This window comes from Sus scrofa, chromosome 1, assembly GCF_054392235.1.
Source record: "Sus scrofa isolate SSC_HxYL_T2T_F1_AM1 chromosome 1, Sscrofa_HxYL_maternal_Yorkshire_Landrace_v2.0, whole genome shotgun sequence".
NCBI lineage: Eukaryota > Metazoa > Chordata > Mammalia > Artiodactyla > Suidae > Sus > Sus scrofa.
In genome coordinates, this window is record NC_139383.1 from 254,223,544 (window position 1) to 254,240,912 (window position 17,369).

At 38.5% G+C, this 17,369-nt stretch overlaps 1 protein-coding gene across 8 annotated transcripts in view; it reads right to left on the reverse strand.

Annotated features, from left to right (window-relative positions):
• Nucleotides 1–17,369, reverse strand: part of GRIN3A (glutamate ionotropic receptor NMDA type subunit 3A) — a 156,103-nt gene that overhangs the window by 108,386 nt on the left and 30,348 nt on the right. For all 8 annotated transcript variants that reach the window (XR_014824944.1, XM_021066896.2, XM_021066903.2 and 5 more), the window contains one exon: nt 2,641–3,245. Coding sequence is in view for 7 of the 8 variants with exons in the window: in XM_021066896.2 (XP_020922555.2) it covers nt 2,641–3,245 (605 nt within the window). In the remaining variant the exon portion in view is untranslated. The remainder of the gene's footprint in view (nt 1–2,640; nt 3,246–17,369) is intronic.

Sequence of the window (17,369 nt, forward strand, 5' to 3'; positions counted from 1 at the left end):
TTTTGCCTACTTCCCTTGACCTTTTCCTGAACACTTTGAAACTTTCTCTTTGACTGTATTCCTCAGGGAGTTTAAGAAGTCCTAGGCATATTTCCTGAAAGTTCTTTGAGTTCATTCTCAAACACATCCATGGAGATGAAAATATTGTTACTGACCTCTACACATTGTGAGTTGCTGCCAGGCTCCAAACCACATACTCTTCTTTTACAACTATCAAAGTCTAAGGAATAAACTTGTGGAAAGAGCCACAAGGGCAAAGGTTATCCACTAACCTAACATTCCATCCAAAAAAAAATTGTATCTAGGTTACGTTAAAAAAACTTGTTTTTAATTTAGACCAAATTTTATTTCTCTACCAACCATGTATTATTCTTCTAGAGTCATAGATGGTATAGGACATAAATATAAAATGTCCTTGTCTCCTTTCTATATTAATTTCAATAAATGTCTATTAAGTAGCAGCTATCTGCTAGGCATTAAACTAGGCTGAATAATAGTGTCTCCACTTAGCAGAATTTATGTTTTAGTTCAGAAGTCAGATGCATAGACAAATAATGATGATGGAACAGGCTAAGTACCATCATATAATTTCATGTACAAAGGGCCATGGGATTTTTATAGAAGGAGGCACATATCTTTAACATATATTAAATTCTGAGGAGCCAGAAAAATCAGCTTGGTCTTGAAAAAATGAACCCCTAAAGTATATACAATCCAAGTCAACAAATATTTCTCCCTGTAGTTTCTAAACATTTTTAGGATTCAAACAGAATTATTTTTTGTGTGCTCTCCATTTTATATGGACAGAAAGACATCAAATAATATAGTTTTCACAAGTGGTTTTTTCCTGTGTGCTGTTTAAGATTGCCCTTCTAAAATAATGACTATTCAAAATGATAACTTAAGGCTTTGTTTATATTTTTGATTTGAAGGAGAATGTTTTCTATCTCAGATTAAAATCCTGAGCTTCAATTTTGTGCTAGTTCAAAAACAGATAGTGGCTATAGCATAAAGCATGCATAGGCTTTAATCCTGAGGAAATTCAAATACAATGTAGGAAAAAATGTTGAAAGTACAATATAGGAAAATTAGATGATGATAGAATATCTAATTTTACCATTAATATATTAATAAATGAATTTTGAATTATTTTATTAACAACATTCTGTAAGGAATGTGTAGCCTGTGCTTCAACTCTGCCATACATATGGCATTTAGCATGTTGCCTTGTACGTTGTAGGTGCTCAATCCATATATGTGAAATTAATGCTCTGGACCTTCTGACTTTTCCTCAAATGTTCATGTCTTTTTAAAAGGCAAGACACCATGAGGTTGCCCTGTGTTCCCCTTGTTCTAAGAGCACATCCTGAAAATGGGGCCAGACTGTAGCCCTCACTTCTGAAACAGCAATAATTCTCTGGTTTGGCCTCTCTAACTATAGGTGGTCCTTTTTAGAAAAAAAAATCTTAGTCCCAGTAAAATATTCTTTAAGGATATTCTCCTTTCTCCAGGGATCATGAAAATGATATCTATAGGATGGATTATTCTTTAACTTAAATAAGCTTTTTCATTCCAGCTTCTGAACCAGATTGAGAAGGTGGAAAGGTAACTAAATGAAAAAAACATATATATTACATTATTTATATAAAATGTATAAAATATATATTACATGTATATACACGCATAATGTATAAAATATCTATCATCTTCTATCTATCAATTGATCTATATTTCTGTCACAACTCTTCCATGCATAGTAGGAACCACTATTATATCCTTTCTACATAAATGGGTATAGGACATAGGAAACTAAGGTTCAGAGAAGTTAAATCACTTGACCAAGTGATGCAAATAGCAGGTTACAAGAGCTAAAATTCAAGTTCAGAGAGTCTGGCTCCAGGGTGTATGTCTTCAACCACTGCTCTATAGTGCCTTAAGCATCATTGTCTGGAAGGAGAGAGAAAGCCTATCTCCTGCTTGACTAATTTTTTTTCTCCACATAGATTTAGAGAGATTTGTTCGAATCTGCTGATATGGGAAAGAGTGGGCAGGAACAGAAACCTTTGTTGTGTATTTTTTATAAGCTGAGCACAGTGTTAGGTACTTTTCATATAAAATTTTGTGGTCACTTTGTTAATAATATATTAAGCTATCTGGAGTTCCTGGTCGTGGCACAGTGGAAATGAATCCAACTAGGAACCATGAGGTTGCAGGTTTGATCCCTGGCCTTGCTCAGTGGGTTAACAATCTGGCGTTGCCATGAGCTATGGTGTAGGTTGCAGATGTGGCTTGGATCCCGAGTTGCTGTGGCTCTGGTGTAGGCTGGCAGCAACAGCTCTGGTTAGACCCCTAGCCTGGGAACCTCCATATGCTGTGAGTGTGGCCCTAAAAAAGACAAAAAAGACCAAATATATATATATATTCGATACCATCCTAGTTTACTAATTAGAAAACTGAGGCTCAGAGTTTTTAAATAACTTGCCAAGAACACACAGCTAGTATGGGACTATGGGTTTAAAATCAGGACTGAGTGTTCCCCACTATACACCATGTGCTTCCTGCAAAAGGGAATAGACAGGGAAATTTTACTTCCTGTCCCAGTCCAATGTATGGGGATATAACTCGGGCTTTGCATCCTACCTTGACAAATATTGTCCCGAAGTAAGATTTTCAGTCTCCACATCCATGCAGTTCATCGTGCTAGGAATGAGAGCAAGTTCTGGCTGGATCATGGTGGCTGTGGCTACAGCTCTTGCAACCAGTTCCATGGCATCTTGTACATAGTACTCAAAGACAGACTGTGTTGTTTTTCCATGAGCAATGAGCCCTAAGGGCAGGCCTTCTGTCCTCAGTTCCTCGACATTCTGGGAATCCCCTAGCACCCAATGAAGCTCAGAGGGCGTAACTCCAAACTGGGTGGTAATTTTGAAAATCTGCCGGATACTTTCCATGTCACAGCCAAACATCACCATGGTGGGCGTGCTGTTCTTAATGCTCTCAAGCTGGGCTTGCAGGAAGCTCAAGAGGTCCTCAGTAGAGGAGAGATTGGTGGTGATGTTGATGATCGAGCCCAGGTGGAACTTGGAATTATTCTGGGTAAGGAAGAGGAAGTCGGTGATGTTCCAGTCTTCGTGGCACAGCAACAAGCTAAAATTGTACCAGTTGTTCATGGTCAGGATTGAGACAGTGACATCAGCATCAGAACTTAATGAATTTTCTAAACTCAGTTGGAGGTGAAGGGGATTCTGTATTTAAAGATATGAAAAAGAAGAATTAGAATGTATTGGCCAAAGATTATAACATAGGGTACTTTTCTTTCTTATGAGGTTTACTCATTTATTGTTCCCTGTGATATTCAAATGCCTCTGGGAAAAAATTCCCATGACTTGGAAAACTATGTTTCCTGTCTAATGGAATTGATTCCTTACAACAGATTTCTTTATAATTTTTGCTCAAAGTACCAGAAGGCAGATGGTTCTTGGTATAAATGTCAGGGGTGACACAACCATACATTTAGTCTTAAATTGTTAGGCTTGTCTACTTCCTCACAGACAGTCCCCCTCGAGGCATCCCATTTCTAACTATCCCTGTTCTTAACTCATTTGTTAAATTTTCCTGTCAGGTGAAATAATTGGAAGAAATTTCTTTCACTTTCCTTTAAAATGAATAGCAGAAAAATCATATAACAGTGCAAGAGCTTGCATAAGGATAGTGTGGAAAAAGGACGCATCATAGTTTCCCAAGCCTCCAGCCTGTAAGGAAGGCACTTCTCATAATATATATGGTGCTAAGGTCTAAATGTTTATGTCAAAACACGTATAGTGAAACCCTAATTCCCAGAGGAGGGGGGTCTTTGGGAAGTAATTAGGTCATGAGGGCAGAACCCTCATGAATGAGATTAATGCCCTAGAGGCTCAAGAGAATTCCCTGTCTCTTCCACTATGTGAGAATCCAGTGAGAAGCGGGCAGGCTGCAACCTCAGAGAGGACCCCAACCATGCTGGGACTCTAATCTCAAACTTCCAGCCTCGGAACTGTGGGAAATGGAATTCCGTTGTTAAAGCTCCCTAATCTGTGTTATAGCAGTCTACATACACTAAGACATATGGAATCATTAACAATATACTCATCAAAATTTAATACATAGTTTGATACTGAAGGTTTGATTGCATTTCTATACTGACTGTGATAGGATTCCTGCTGTGAAATGTGAAATCTGCGCCATTTAAACACATCTATGTAATTTCCACCGAAATTGCATCTATGGATAGAAACTCACCAACACAGTGAAAGAAGAACAACGTGTTTGAAAACTCACAAGTTATTAATCATAAAGTAGAAATAGGCCTCTAATAAATAAAACTCTTAACTGCTCTCCTGAGAGAAGGTATTTGACATATCTATCCTTTAATATTGATATTTGGAAGACGGTTAGCACTCTGATTCACATGTTAGGTATACAATAGATACGGGCCAAAGTGAACTAAATGTTCCCGTTTTGAAGCTGTCCGACTACTAGACAATTTTTGAGAACTTGCCAAACATTCAGTTCAATAACACAAGTAGAGAAATGAAGAAGGCTTTCTCAGTAAAGTTTCATGCTATTGTACAAAAGGAAAGAAGTATGGCCTTTCCTTACCAACTAAAAAACAAACAAACAAACAAAAAAAAAGTGTAACAAGAAGTGGGGTTTGAGCTGAACTTTGAATTCTTTGAAGGGTTAAAAGCCTTCTGATACGTGTAGCATAAGGAATGAGGATTCAAAAGGGATTTATGGGAGAAAAACTATGACCAAAAGCAGTGAGTGAGAGTAATCATGGTGGTAGGAAGGATGGAATCTTAACATTTGTTCTGAGAATGTGACTTCTGTCCTTCCAAAGCAAGCTTTTGAGCAGAACTTGCAATAATATAAGCAAAACTTCAGGAGGATCATCTATAAGTGGCATTCAAAAGGGAGAGGGAAAATAAGCCCTCCAGGATTTTGATTAGGTGCTAAAGGTTTAAACTGGAACCAGTGTTAGTAATGATAGGGAAGAGCGATGAAAAGATTTTCATTAAAATTAAAATTTAGTGACAAGATCAGATGTAAGAGGCAAAGAGATAAAGATGTCAAAAAACCAGGAGCCAGGTATCCCGTCCTTGTTCCTCAGGCTTGAGATGCCATGCAAGATAGGAGGAATGGAATCTCCATTTTTTCACTCCTACTATACTGATGAATATAACTTGCTCAGAGAGTTCTTTCTGCCCTCTTTTGCCTTTCTTCCTTTCCTTCTTCCTTTTTATTTCCACCTCTGCCTTAACCCTCTTCCAGAAGCAAAGACCAATGGAAGGCAAACTTTACATTTTGCTGGCAGGAACACATTATTCCCAACTGTTTTCTTGGCCTCAGCTCCCTATTCTGTTGCCAGTTTTCTCTCTAAAACAGAAACATGACCGTATCATTCTTCTGCACCACAACCTCTGAATCATTCGTAGGACAAATTTCAAAAATCAAGAGTATGGCTTAAGAGTATCCCTAGTCTTTTACTATACCTCCAACACTCCAAACATGCACACCAAGACGAGTCACAGTGGACAATTTATCTTCCTTCTATCAGAGCAAGCTATTCCCACCTACACCTATTTGATATGCTGATCTCTCCACCTGGGAATGTATTTGCCTGCATTCATATTCATCCTTCAGAACTCAGATCTTCCATGCAGATTTCCAGAATTCTGTTTATGTTCTATTTACTAATATTTTCTGTTGCTGTTTTTTTTTTTTTCTCTCACATTATTTTTACCCCATTGATTTCCTGCAGTGGTGAGCTGGTTTTTGTTTGTTTGACTGCTCCTCTGACTGTTGCCCGAGTAGAATTAATCATCTCATGCCTGTGTCATGGTGTCATGTTGTTCATCCCTATAGCACTCTGCACACTGTAAGTTAGCTATTTAGTTAGGTGTTTATCTCTCACACTAGATTGGAATCTTCTTTAGGATAAGGACCATATCTCAACCATCTCTTCTAGCACAGTTCTTAGTTAACCAGAGGTAGTATTTTTTCCTCATTTGTTTACTTTTTAAATTTAATTTTATTGGAGCATAGTTGACTTGCAATGTTGCCATTAGTTTCAAATGTACAGCAAAGTGAGTCAGTCATACATAGAAATATATCCATTCTTTTTTCCCCATATCAGAGATAGTATTTATCAACTGGGATTTTACTTTTGTTTACCTCAACAAACAGGCTATGATCCAGGCTATGATCATAAGCTTGTCAAGGAAAAACAGAAGACCATTTCCTGCAGAGGTTTAAGAAACAATATTTTGCCCCTAGTTGGAACAAAGGCCCTTCTGTGCCCTTGGCACATAGGGATTCATTAAACCCAGATATGAGGATCAGGCTCTAATGGAGGCAGGGATGAAAATGTTTTCATCTTGCTGAACAGGGAAGTAAAGTTAGCTAATCATATTGAGCATTCAGCACCTTAGAAATGAAGGCATTGGCATGAAAGAGTGACAGAGTAGTAAAACAAAGACCTCTCTTCATGGATAATGATAATCACACTCATCCCTGCAAACAATTCTTTTTTTCCCAATTAATTAGTTGTTTATTTTTAGCTGTGCCCGCAGCATGCAGAAATTCCCCAGCCCTACAAACGATTCTACCGAGAAATTCCAGATGTGGCACTTAATTGTTATATAAACTTAAAGGACACAATTCTTCATATAAATATTTATTAAATAATAGTTTAGAAACATGTAGTGATACTGCATTTATCTAGCAGCCTCAGATGCAGCATCTCCTAACTTCTTTCCATACAATAATAAGGGGAAAGGCGTGCATGCACACACACACCCACAGACATATGAAAACGTGTAACAATACAATTCAAGCCTAATTGTAAAACTTTCATTGAAACCTGGGACAAAAATTAAGCAATGAAATTGAGAGTCAAAATCTATAGCTTAGCTATAGATTGCTGTTGGCAAAACAATAACCCATGGCCTGAAAGAAGGTATAATTTAGAAAAAAAATTCCAAATTCTTTATTTCCTAAATCAGAGCTCCAATAACAAAACAATCTAAGAATCAGGAAAGTTCTCCACCATGCTGAAAGATAGTGAAGACTGCCTCATAAATTGCCTCACCGTTTATATAAATTAAAATATACAGGCTCAGTAGAAGGAGGTAGAGGGAGAAAAAAAAATGAATTAAAACAGTAAGTACTAACAAAAAGATTAACAGGTAAATAAATTGAACAGATGTTAATATATGTTAAGAAGTACACTGATTTAATATACTATATTAATATGGTATACACTGAGATTAAAAAGGAATATAGAAGAAACACATATGAAGTTAGGAGCTGATAAAATAGATTTTTTTAAAGTAAATACCATTTAAAGACCTAATTCCACCACATATTAAAAATAAATTCCAGACCATTTAAGAGTTAAAAGTACAATGTCAAATCATTAAAAGACCAAATAGGTAAATACATCTCAGAGATCACCATGTGCAAGACAAAGATATTAAGCAAAAATACTACAGTATACTTTATTTTTAGCATTAAACACCTCTCATAAACAAAAAAAAAAACAAAATTTAAAGGAACATGAGAAAGAAGAGAATATTTACAACAAAATCAGGAAATAGACATTGACTGGGCATTCATTCAATCAAGAAAATTCATTTTAAGCTCTTGAGCCAGAGTACTATGAGCCATACTCTCTGCAAAAAATTTCTGTTGACTATATTGCTGATGAGAGACAATATACAGATAAGCAGATAAATAAACACTTGATATAATTATAAATTATGGAAATAGGGTGTGGCAAGACTAGGGAAAGAGTGTTCCAGGAAAACTGTTAATAATAATGATTAGTACGGTAGGCGGATACAAGTATTTGCACTGTATAAGCATTCTCTAATTGGAACTTCAGAAAAAAATAAACGGTGTACAGAAAAATGATTAATCACTACATATAGGTAAACATATATAATGACTTTAAAAAACACACATTTAACTAAAAATGGGGTCTCATTCTGACCATCCATTTTCTGACTAGGTACCATCTTCCTAGCCCCACCCAGGTAAACAGGTGGAGCCACTACCTGCTTTGATATTCCCATTTGATTCTTTACTTTCCTTTTCTGCAGTGTCTACAACGGTTTGCTACAGGAGATATCTTTTACAAATACCAATTATACCAACTCCTTAGCAGGAAAAGAGCAACTCTATCTCAGGATGGGAGAGGCTATTTATTTGGAAGACATCACATTCACAGCAGAGCACACCCTTCCCTGCTCCAACCACCCTACTTCCAAAAACAAACAAACAAAAAAATTTCTTTCTTTGGTAACTAGCTCCAAAGTCACTTCACAAGTTAGGAAACTTATGGTGCCAGCTGCTGGAGATCCCCTGTCAATCTTTGTTCTTCCTAGGAGCAGAGATTCACCTATTTTAGAGATCAGTAAAAGTTTCAAAAACACAATAGGCTGCAGTAAAGAGCTTGCCAAGGGCTTTGAGATACTCCCTCAGAAGAATAGAGGTAACAAAGCCAGGTTTGCTTTAAGGGTAGAGAAAAGATGAAATTCCTTTAGCTCTTTCTTGGGCAAACCTATTTAGTTCTGCCTTGTAGGCCAAAGCTTAGAAAGCTCAAGTAAGCATAATATTTCCCCCACTTTTAAGAAAGATGAAATTCTGTTCCATTCCTAAGTCTGCTAATTGCTAAAGGTGTTCAAGGGCTCAGAACTGCTTCACGCTGCTATCGCTGCTCCTCAGCCAAAGAGGCTGCGGGAGACTTGCTGTTTCTCATTACCTCACACCTCATTTGACCCATATCATACAGAAGTCTTTTTCCTTCTGAAAATTAAAGTTTATTCCCTTGGAAGCCCAGGCTTTTAAATAAATTAAAATAAATTAACTATTTTTACGGCTGCATTAGGGATTCAGGCAAACATAAGGCATAGTCCCTGCCCAGAAAGTGTAATCTAATAATAATAATTATACAAATGAAAAGCTAATACCTAACAATGCTCCTAGTGCTTTTCGCATATTATTTTATTTTCAAAATGGCCTCATGAAGTGATTCCAATGATTAGCCTCCTTTAAAAGATGACAAAAATCAGGCTCAGAAAGAGTGAGTAATTTTCCCAAAGTTGCACAGCTACTAAGAAATAGAGCCTCGATCCAAAATCCAAGTTTGGAAGACTTGAAAGTCTTATGCTTTTAGCCAGGACTTTATACTGTTCCCTCCACTTAATAAGAACAAATGTGCAGTAGAGACTTGACATTTGTAGGATCAATATTTATAGCTCCCATTATTTGCAAGTAATCCTAAAGGCCCATGGAATCAAGTCACTTTTAAGACAGGTCATGGTATGGGTTAGAATGACATGCCCTGTGTGGATGGCACATGGGAGTCAGTGAGGGGGCTGAGCCTGCTGCCCAGCATGCACACGCCTCAGCCATTCTCTTCACTCACCCTCCTATTTGTAGCAACTCCTGTGAAATGAGAAGACTTGTGTTGTTTCATAAATAGCAATTTAACAAAGAAAGCCAGTGGCATAATTAATGATGTCAGTTTTACGTTTGGTAAAATAAAAAAGTTTGGAAAATGTCACTTAAATTTTTCACTTAGACTCTGCTGAATCTCATGGATGAAACTATAATCTACAATGGTGTTCAACTAGTATGTATGGGAGTTTCACCAAGGATCTTAGGACATATCCTTTGGGATTTTTGAGCCATATACAAGCAGTATATAAGAGGAGTAAAAAACAATGAGCGCTTCAGAAGACAGGGTTATGGATACATGGTGCAGTTGGCATAATGTTGTCAGTCACGTTGGATGTCATGCATTTCATTGCAGCAGTTAGAGGAAAGTTGGTCTTCCCTCATGGAAACAGAACAGATGCTGGTAGACTGGCTCAGTCTTATGAGGAAGTGCTGGCACACATACACAGTCTTCACAAACAACTGGCTGATTGATCCAACAAAAACAAGTGTTGAAAGCCATGGATACGGTGATGTATGCCTTCAGGCAGGGGGAAGAGCAGACATATACATACAGCAGGTACTCTTTGAACCAGTTCAATCCTTTTTCACCATAGGCCACTTTGCAGAAAGGGGTCAGAGGCATAGTAGGTCAGCTTGTGGCAGTCACTCAAGCTGCCTGTGGTAGGCTTCTGATCATGTGTTTTTCCCCATTCTAGTGCCATCTAGATGATACTCAACTCTAGTGCCATCTCTTGATACTCAACTCTTTCATCTAGAGTCCACCCACTTTCACTTTTGTTGTGGGTGGTTATACTTTCTCTCACCCGACTCCTGGTAATCTTGAGAGCCTTTAGCTGCCACTCACTCTCTCATACAAGATAGACCTTGCCCAGGTACAATTTTTAGGGCTTAAAACGGTTACCAGTATACTTGGGGGAGGGGGGACTTTGGTTAAAAGGATATGGCTACAGAAAATATGTAGTCATAAGATGCTCAAGAGAGCAACTGGCTCAGGCAAAATGTCCCAAAGCAGGAAAAGGTGAACCAGGGACAGGGAGTCATTGGAAATGTGGGCATTCAATGTCAGGAAAGCTAGTAGGTGGCAATAAGGTCCAAAACCCTGGTCTGGGGTCCGGAAGGTCACTGCAGCTCCCAGGGGAGCCTGGAGGAGAGAGCCCTTTGGCTCTACTTGGAGTAACTCATAACTTTGTTTGAATTGGGGCTCTGTCATTTACCAGTTGTGCATGACAGACTTCGTGAAAATCATTTAGCCTATGGAGCTTAATTTTACTTTTATGTACAATGAAAATGATACCACTTACCTTGCAAGGTTTGTAAGGATTAAAAAAAAGAAAATATATATATATAAAGCATCAGGACACAGCAGATAGCTCAGAATGCTGCTGCTGCTGCTGCTGAGATTAGGAATATTATACTAGGAGAACTGAAGTATAAGAGGTAGACTGGTGGTATGCTCATTTTATTTAACAAACAGTTGAGTATCTGTTTTAAGCATCTATTTTGCATCTGCTATTGGGAACTGACACTAGGACTATAGTAACGAATAGGCCAATACTGTCTTTTCTTTGATGAACTTTAAAGTCTAGAGGGTGCTGTTATCAGCATCAAGACACAAACTCAAGAATAGTTTAGAAGTATACCAACAGACCAGTAGCAAGAAAGAGTGCCCAATGTTTGAGCCAGACTGAAAGGAATAATGATTTGGTTTTTTGGTTTTAGATTATGAGGCAAATACCTTGACACCCTCTTTCCTGCATTTCAGACAAACCCTGGGCACTGAGGTAAGATCAAATCTACAGACAAAGGTCATGGATGAAAGAGAAGGGAGGAAGAGGCTAGAAGAGGCAGAATCTTCATCACATGCCCAACATGTATAAGTGTTTCATAAATATTAGCCTTATTACTATTATCATCATTGGTATTGTTAACAAAATCAGCCCACCTCCTTGGGCTGGTGTAACTGATCTTCCTTCACGACTCAGAGCATTCTGATGTCAACATCAGTCACTGTGCCTGACTGCAGCACCATGATGTACTCAGGGGCCATGGAGCCAGCTGGTTTCCATTTGACTGCACCAAGAAAGGATGAGCATATGGCAATACCAGAGCTCTTGAATCTCTCTAGAAAGTGGATTTTCTCTTTCCTGCAATGGTGTTGGGTTACCTACTTTCCCTTTTGTTGTGTTAGTGTGCCCACATTTCTGGCCTCCTTGCAGCCTCTTTAAATATACTTTGAGCTAAAAAAGAGTATAACTCTCATGTCACAATTTTGTCTAAAGTAAGAATAAAATACAGGGAGTTCCCATCGTGGCTCAGTGGAAAGGAATCTGACAAGGAACCATGAGGCTGCAGGTTCAATCCCTGGCCTTGCTCAGTGGGTTAATGATCCGGCATTGCCGAGAACTGTGGTGTAGGTTGCAGATGCAGTTTGGATCTCGCATTGCTGTGGCTCTGGCATAGGCCGGCGGCTACAGCTCCTATTTGACTCCTAGCCTGAGAACCTCCATATGCCTTGGGTGTGGCCCTAGAAAAATAGACAAAAAGACAAAAAAATAAAAAATAAGGAATAAAATACAGAAAGACCATGTTACAAGCAAATACTGAGGAGGCTGTGTGCTGGATTTGAGATCAGGACTGTTCTGGGGAAACTGACTTCCACTTTCTTCAACTGTAGCAAGAGAATAATGGTCATCGAACTACCTCAGGACAAGGTGGAGAGGACACGATGGCATGCATGGGGAAGTGACTTATGAAGTAGAAAGCACTATAAAACAGAATACATAATGCATTTGCCTATCTGTTTTGTAGACAGTAGGAGGCTGGTGGGAACCATAAGCTGGAGAGAGGTAAAGGAGGCATTTGTAGAGTAGAATATTCAAGTTAGATAAAATTTTCATATTCTATACCAACTTTTTCATCTTCATATTACAAAGGACAAGATTATTTGTCACATTTCAAGAACTTTTGGAATAAAGACTTTGGTTTAAGGCTGATTTTGGAGTTCCCGTCATGGCGCAGCAGAAACGAATCCGACTAGAAACCATGAGGTTTTGGGTTCGATTCCTGGCCTCACTCAGTAGGTTACAGATCTGTCGTTGCTGTACGCTGTGGTGTAGATTTCTTACGAGGCTCAGATCTGGCATTGCTGTGGCTACGGCATAGGCTGGTGGCTAGAGCTCCGATTAGACCCCTAGCCTGGGAGCCTCCGTATGCACTCAAAGTATATGGAGGTTCCCAGGGTAGGGGTTGAATCACAGCTACAGTTGCCAGTCACAGCCATAGCCACATCCCCTTGGGACCTGAGACACGTCTGCAACCTACCCAACAGCTCACGGCAACGCCGGATCCTTAACCCACTGAGTGAGGCTAGGGATCGAACCTGGGTCCTCATGGATACTAGTCAGATTTGTTCCCACTGAGCCATGACAGGAACCCCACATTTGAATGAACCTCCACATTTATACATACCAGCAGGCAGATGATCCACAAGATAATTAAAATTTATCAAAGTATTCAAACTATTGCTATAGATACTCTCTTGGTGGCAAACTGCAGCATGTTTTCTTATAATAGGAACTATTGAAAAATGCACCAGATAATTACACTGTCTAGCATGCAAGCTAAATTTCCTATGGGAATTTTATTATTTTATGTCAATGCAGCTTGAAACTATTAATAAGAAAGAGATCACTTATGTCAGATGCTAATTTGCTTTATTATACTAAGAATGAAAACTCAGCTAAATGCAAATTATTTCTGTTTTTAAATACCCTCCAGAACTGACACTACAGTAGACATAAACTTTTTTTCTCAATTCCATTTGCCGTTTTTTTTTTATTAATACATGTTTTGTATACGTAAACCATGGTTCAACTGTGATGTAATGTGACTTTTGTATATACTGGTTTAGCATTCCAGATTAATTTGATAGTATCATACATTTATAAAATCAATTTAATTGCATAATGGCTTATTTGATTTGGAGATTTTTAAAAATTACATGGACTCATATTCATTGTTTACTACCTGGCCGTGACCAGTTTAACACTAGAAATAATATCAGCATGCCATTAAGCAGCATCTAAGTAAATTTTCACTTTAGCACTTTTTAAAACTTGTGGTCTACTAATTATGATTAAGTTTTGCTGCAATACATTTTATTTCACCTGCATTATTAGGACTGCATTAGTTTAATCAATGCTTTGTACCTTTCAAATTCTGGTTCAAAGTAAGAAGACACTGGAAATACTGAATTTAGTTCTCAAAGTCTCTGGTCACAGAGGCAATACTTTCTCATGAATGAGTAATTTAATTCTTAATGGTTCTTTAAGCAGTTTTGGCAATCTCAGGCCCAGAATGGTGAATCCTGAGTGAACTGGCTTATGTTCATTCACAATGGTCTAGGTGAGCATTGTCACCAATTCTGAAATGAAAAATGACCTAGTTGGTTAATTTTCAAATTTAAGGTTTGAATTGCATCTGGCTCTGTTGTGAACTCACTGGTCACATCATTACCCATATCTATTAAAGCCCAGTAATAATCAGAGAAGGCAGAAATATTAAGTTTGAATGATCTACCAAAAGCCAGCTGGTGTAATTACGATTTTGTTATTTTGTTTATAAGGGACTTTAAAAGCTCCCTTTACCCCAACTCCTGTACAATTTATGGAATGCCATGAATTAAGGGGTAAGAGTGAGTTATAGGTCTTTCTCTTTCTATTGGGAAAGTTAATAATTTAATTGAGGTGGTCTGTCTTCATGACAGTCTTCTGTAAATATGACTAAATTTTAATATTTATGAATAGCTACTTGTGTTTAATTTTACTTCCTGATTTTTAAAGGAAAGATTCAACCTTCACACTCTCTCTGCAGTCCTTAAACCACAAATAATTACTCTTTAGAAGACAGGTATAGTGAACTGATTTATTAATTCCCTAATTTTTCTTCTCCACTGTGACAAACACAAACAATCACATCCTATCTTGAAACAGAAACATTAATTACTAACATATCTAGTGCTAAAACAAATCAAATCAATAAAATGGATTTTCTGGGTTTCTATCCAACTTACTGTAGAAGCCCTGGAATGATCTCTTTCTGGAATTACTTACTGTTCTCTGTCTGTGTCCTGGATGATCCTGGAGGGTTCTGTTATCCTGTCCCTCTCCTCCCTTTCCAGATCATTCAAGCTCCATCAGAGCCCACTGTTACATCTCTGTTTTCTAGCTCTCATCCGTACTTCCTCTGAAGGGCAACTGTGGTGTCATCTTGTCCTATTTATTAAGTTATCTAAATATATCTTAGTTTCCTTTTATCTTGGAAGCCATTTCAAAAATCTTGGGATTCCCTGAGTGCTCCAGCTCTCTTGTCTATTCATCCAAGGGTAGATCATTTTTTCTGCCCAGAACACTCTTTATCTCTCTTTCTGCATCACTAAGTCCTAGTCATCTTTCAAGGTTGTGCTCAGGCTCTATTTTCTCCACTTAAACATTCCTGACTTGCCTTGCCCTCAAGTTGTACAACCTGCCTCTCTTTTACCTGCAAGCCCCACCATACACTGCACATCTGCCATTCATTTATCACATGGCACAGTCATTAGTTTACTCATCTCTCTCCTTCCTGGACTATTTGGAGGCTAGAGATGTTGCCTTGCAGAGTGAAATCCTGAGTAACATTGCCTAGAAAATAAGAGACTTACAGAGAAGAAGTGGTGGTGGAATGAATAAATGGTGATGTATAGTTTGGATTTAGACAGAGAAGTCTGACCTTTACCTGAGATGCGCGTCTATTTTTTATGAGTCATTTTCCTTCCTATTGGACTAATACGGTACCTCTTGAGAGCCAGGAATGATTATTAGCTGCTTTCCCATAAAATCTTATCCTCCCAGATGACACAAATCTTCTCTGATGTCAATCAGAAAAGTGGCACCTGAATACCCAGAGGATTGACAGAATTGCTCAAGTGCATATACACCCCAGGCACTGTTTAGAAATACATGGCCAGATTCAAACTGTGTCAGTCTTTTTCTTTACACAAAAGATGGTTGGGAGGAAATATTTATTGTGCTTTATAATTTATTTGTATTTGAATTTGTTTAAATGCTCAACAGTGATGCATTTAGAACATACTTCAATGCACAAACGTATCACTAGTGAGGCAACCTCTCAGTGACTCTTCTGCTATCTATAGTGAGGTACTGCTACAGAAGTGGCAAAATGACTTTGAAATCTCTGTGACAAATCTTGAATGGGATTATAACAAGGTAACTAGAAATGATAATAAATAAAGACGATGATGTTAAGGGAAAGAAGAGGACAAAGGAAGATGACAGAGATCTTATCAGGATTTTAAACTTTAAAATAACAACCTATCATTACTGTGTGTAACAGAAAGTATCTTGACATTTTCATAAAAGAGAAAGTAATTAGGCTTCTGTTTACTTGAATTCAGACACACAACTACACATGGCTTGGAGGATGGGGAGAAGGGAATACAGACAACTACACTAGTCTGAATTGTCCCCCTCCTTGCCCTGAATTGGTCTAGTTTGCCACGTTGTATGTATGACAGAAGAGTGAAGATGCTTATTTCTTCCTCAAGGAAATAAAGTGAGCTAGAGTAAGGGGGTCCAGAATTAGTTCCTGAAATGTCTTGCAATTTTCAACTAGGGAAATGACAGAGAGATTTTTCCTTCCTCTCTCTCACCTCCAGGCCTTGTTCTGGAATTCGCTCCAGCAGTTTTTCTCTCTCCCTCGAGCTTACAAATATCCTCGACATCATCCACTTCACTCCTTTCCTGCAGCCCAAGTCTAAAGATGCATTGATGCTTAAAATTTCTACTTCCTCATTTTCTATTTTTCTCATCCAATCGAGCTTTTGCATTCACCATAACAAACTTTAATTTTTTTATTTTATGGCTGTACCCGCAGCATATGGAAGTTCCTAGGCCAGGGACTGAATCCAAGCCACAACTACAACCTACACTGCAGCTGTGGCAATGCCAGATTCATTAACCCACTGCACCGGACTGGGACTGAACCTGCACCTCTGCCATGATGGGAGCTGCTACAGTCGGATTCTTAACCTGCTGTGCCACAGCAGGAACTCCCTAACAACCTTTATTCAAGCAGACAATGACCAAATACTGCTGAAGTGAAAGGGTGATTTTCATTCTACAGGTGATTCACCTCTAAATACCATTCAACACAGTTGTTCACTTCCTCTTGAATTCCATAGGCCTTGTTTTCTTCTTATCCCACCAGTTTATCAGTCTATCATTTTTCTAAATTTGATGCGCCTCCAGCCTCTCTCCTTGCCTCCTGTTTTCTTACCCACGCTCCTACTAAATTTAAGTACCACTTATACCCTTCGATCTCTAACCTAGACCTTGTTTATTCAACTGTCTTCTTGATATCTCTTTTTGGATTCCTGTTGGGCATCTGAAACCTAAGAAGTCCATAGAGATACACTGTGTTCTTTCCTCTTACCCTGACTCTACCACCACCCCTGCCAAATCCATTCCCCTTAAAGCATTCCCCAGGTCACCAGGATTGCACCGTCATCTACACCAACTGCTCAGGCCAAAAACTAAGAAATCTTCACATCAGTAAGTCTCACTTGCTCCAAAATGTACTTTGAATTCAATCACTTTCATCATCTCATCGCTTCTAAAGCAAGCTTCCATCTGTCACTTAGACTAATGGGACAGCCCCTTCACTGAGTCTCCCTGCCTCCACCACTGTTGGTCTGACAATCAGTTCCATACCTAGCAGGTGAAGTGGTCTTTTAAAGAAACCTAAATTCACATGATTCCTTTGCTTAGAACACTTTAATAATTTCCCACTGCAATTAAACCAAAATGTGA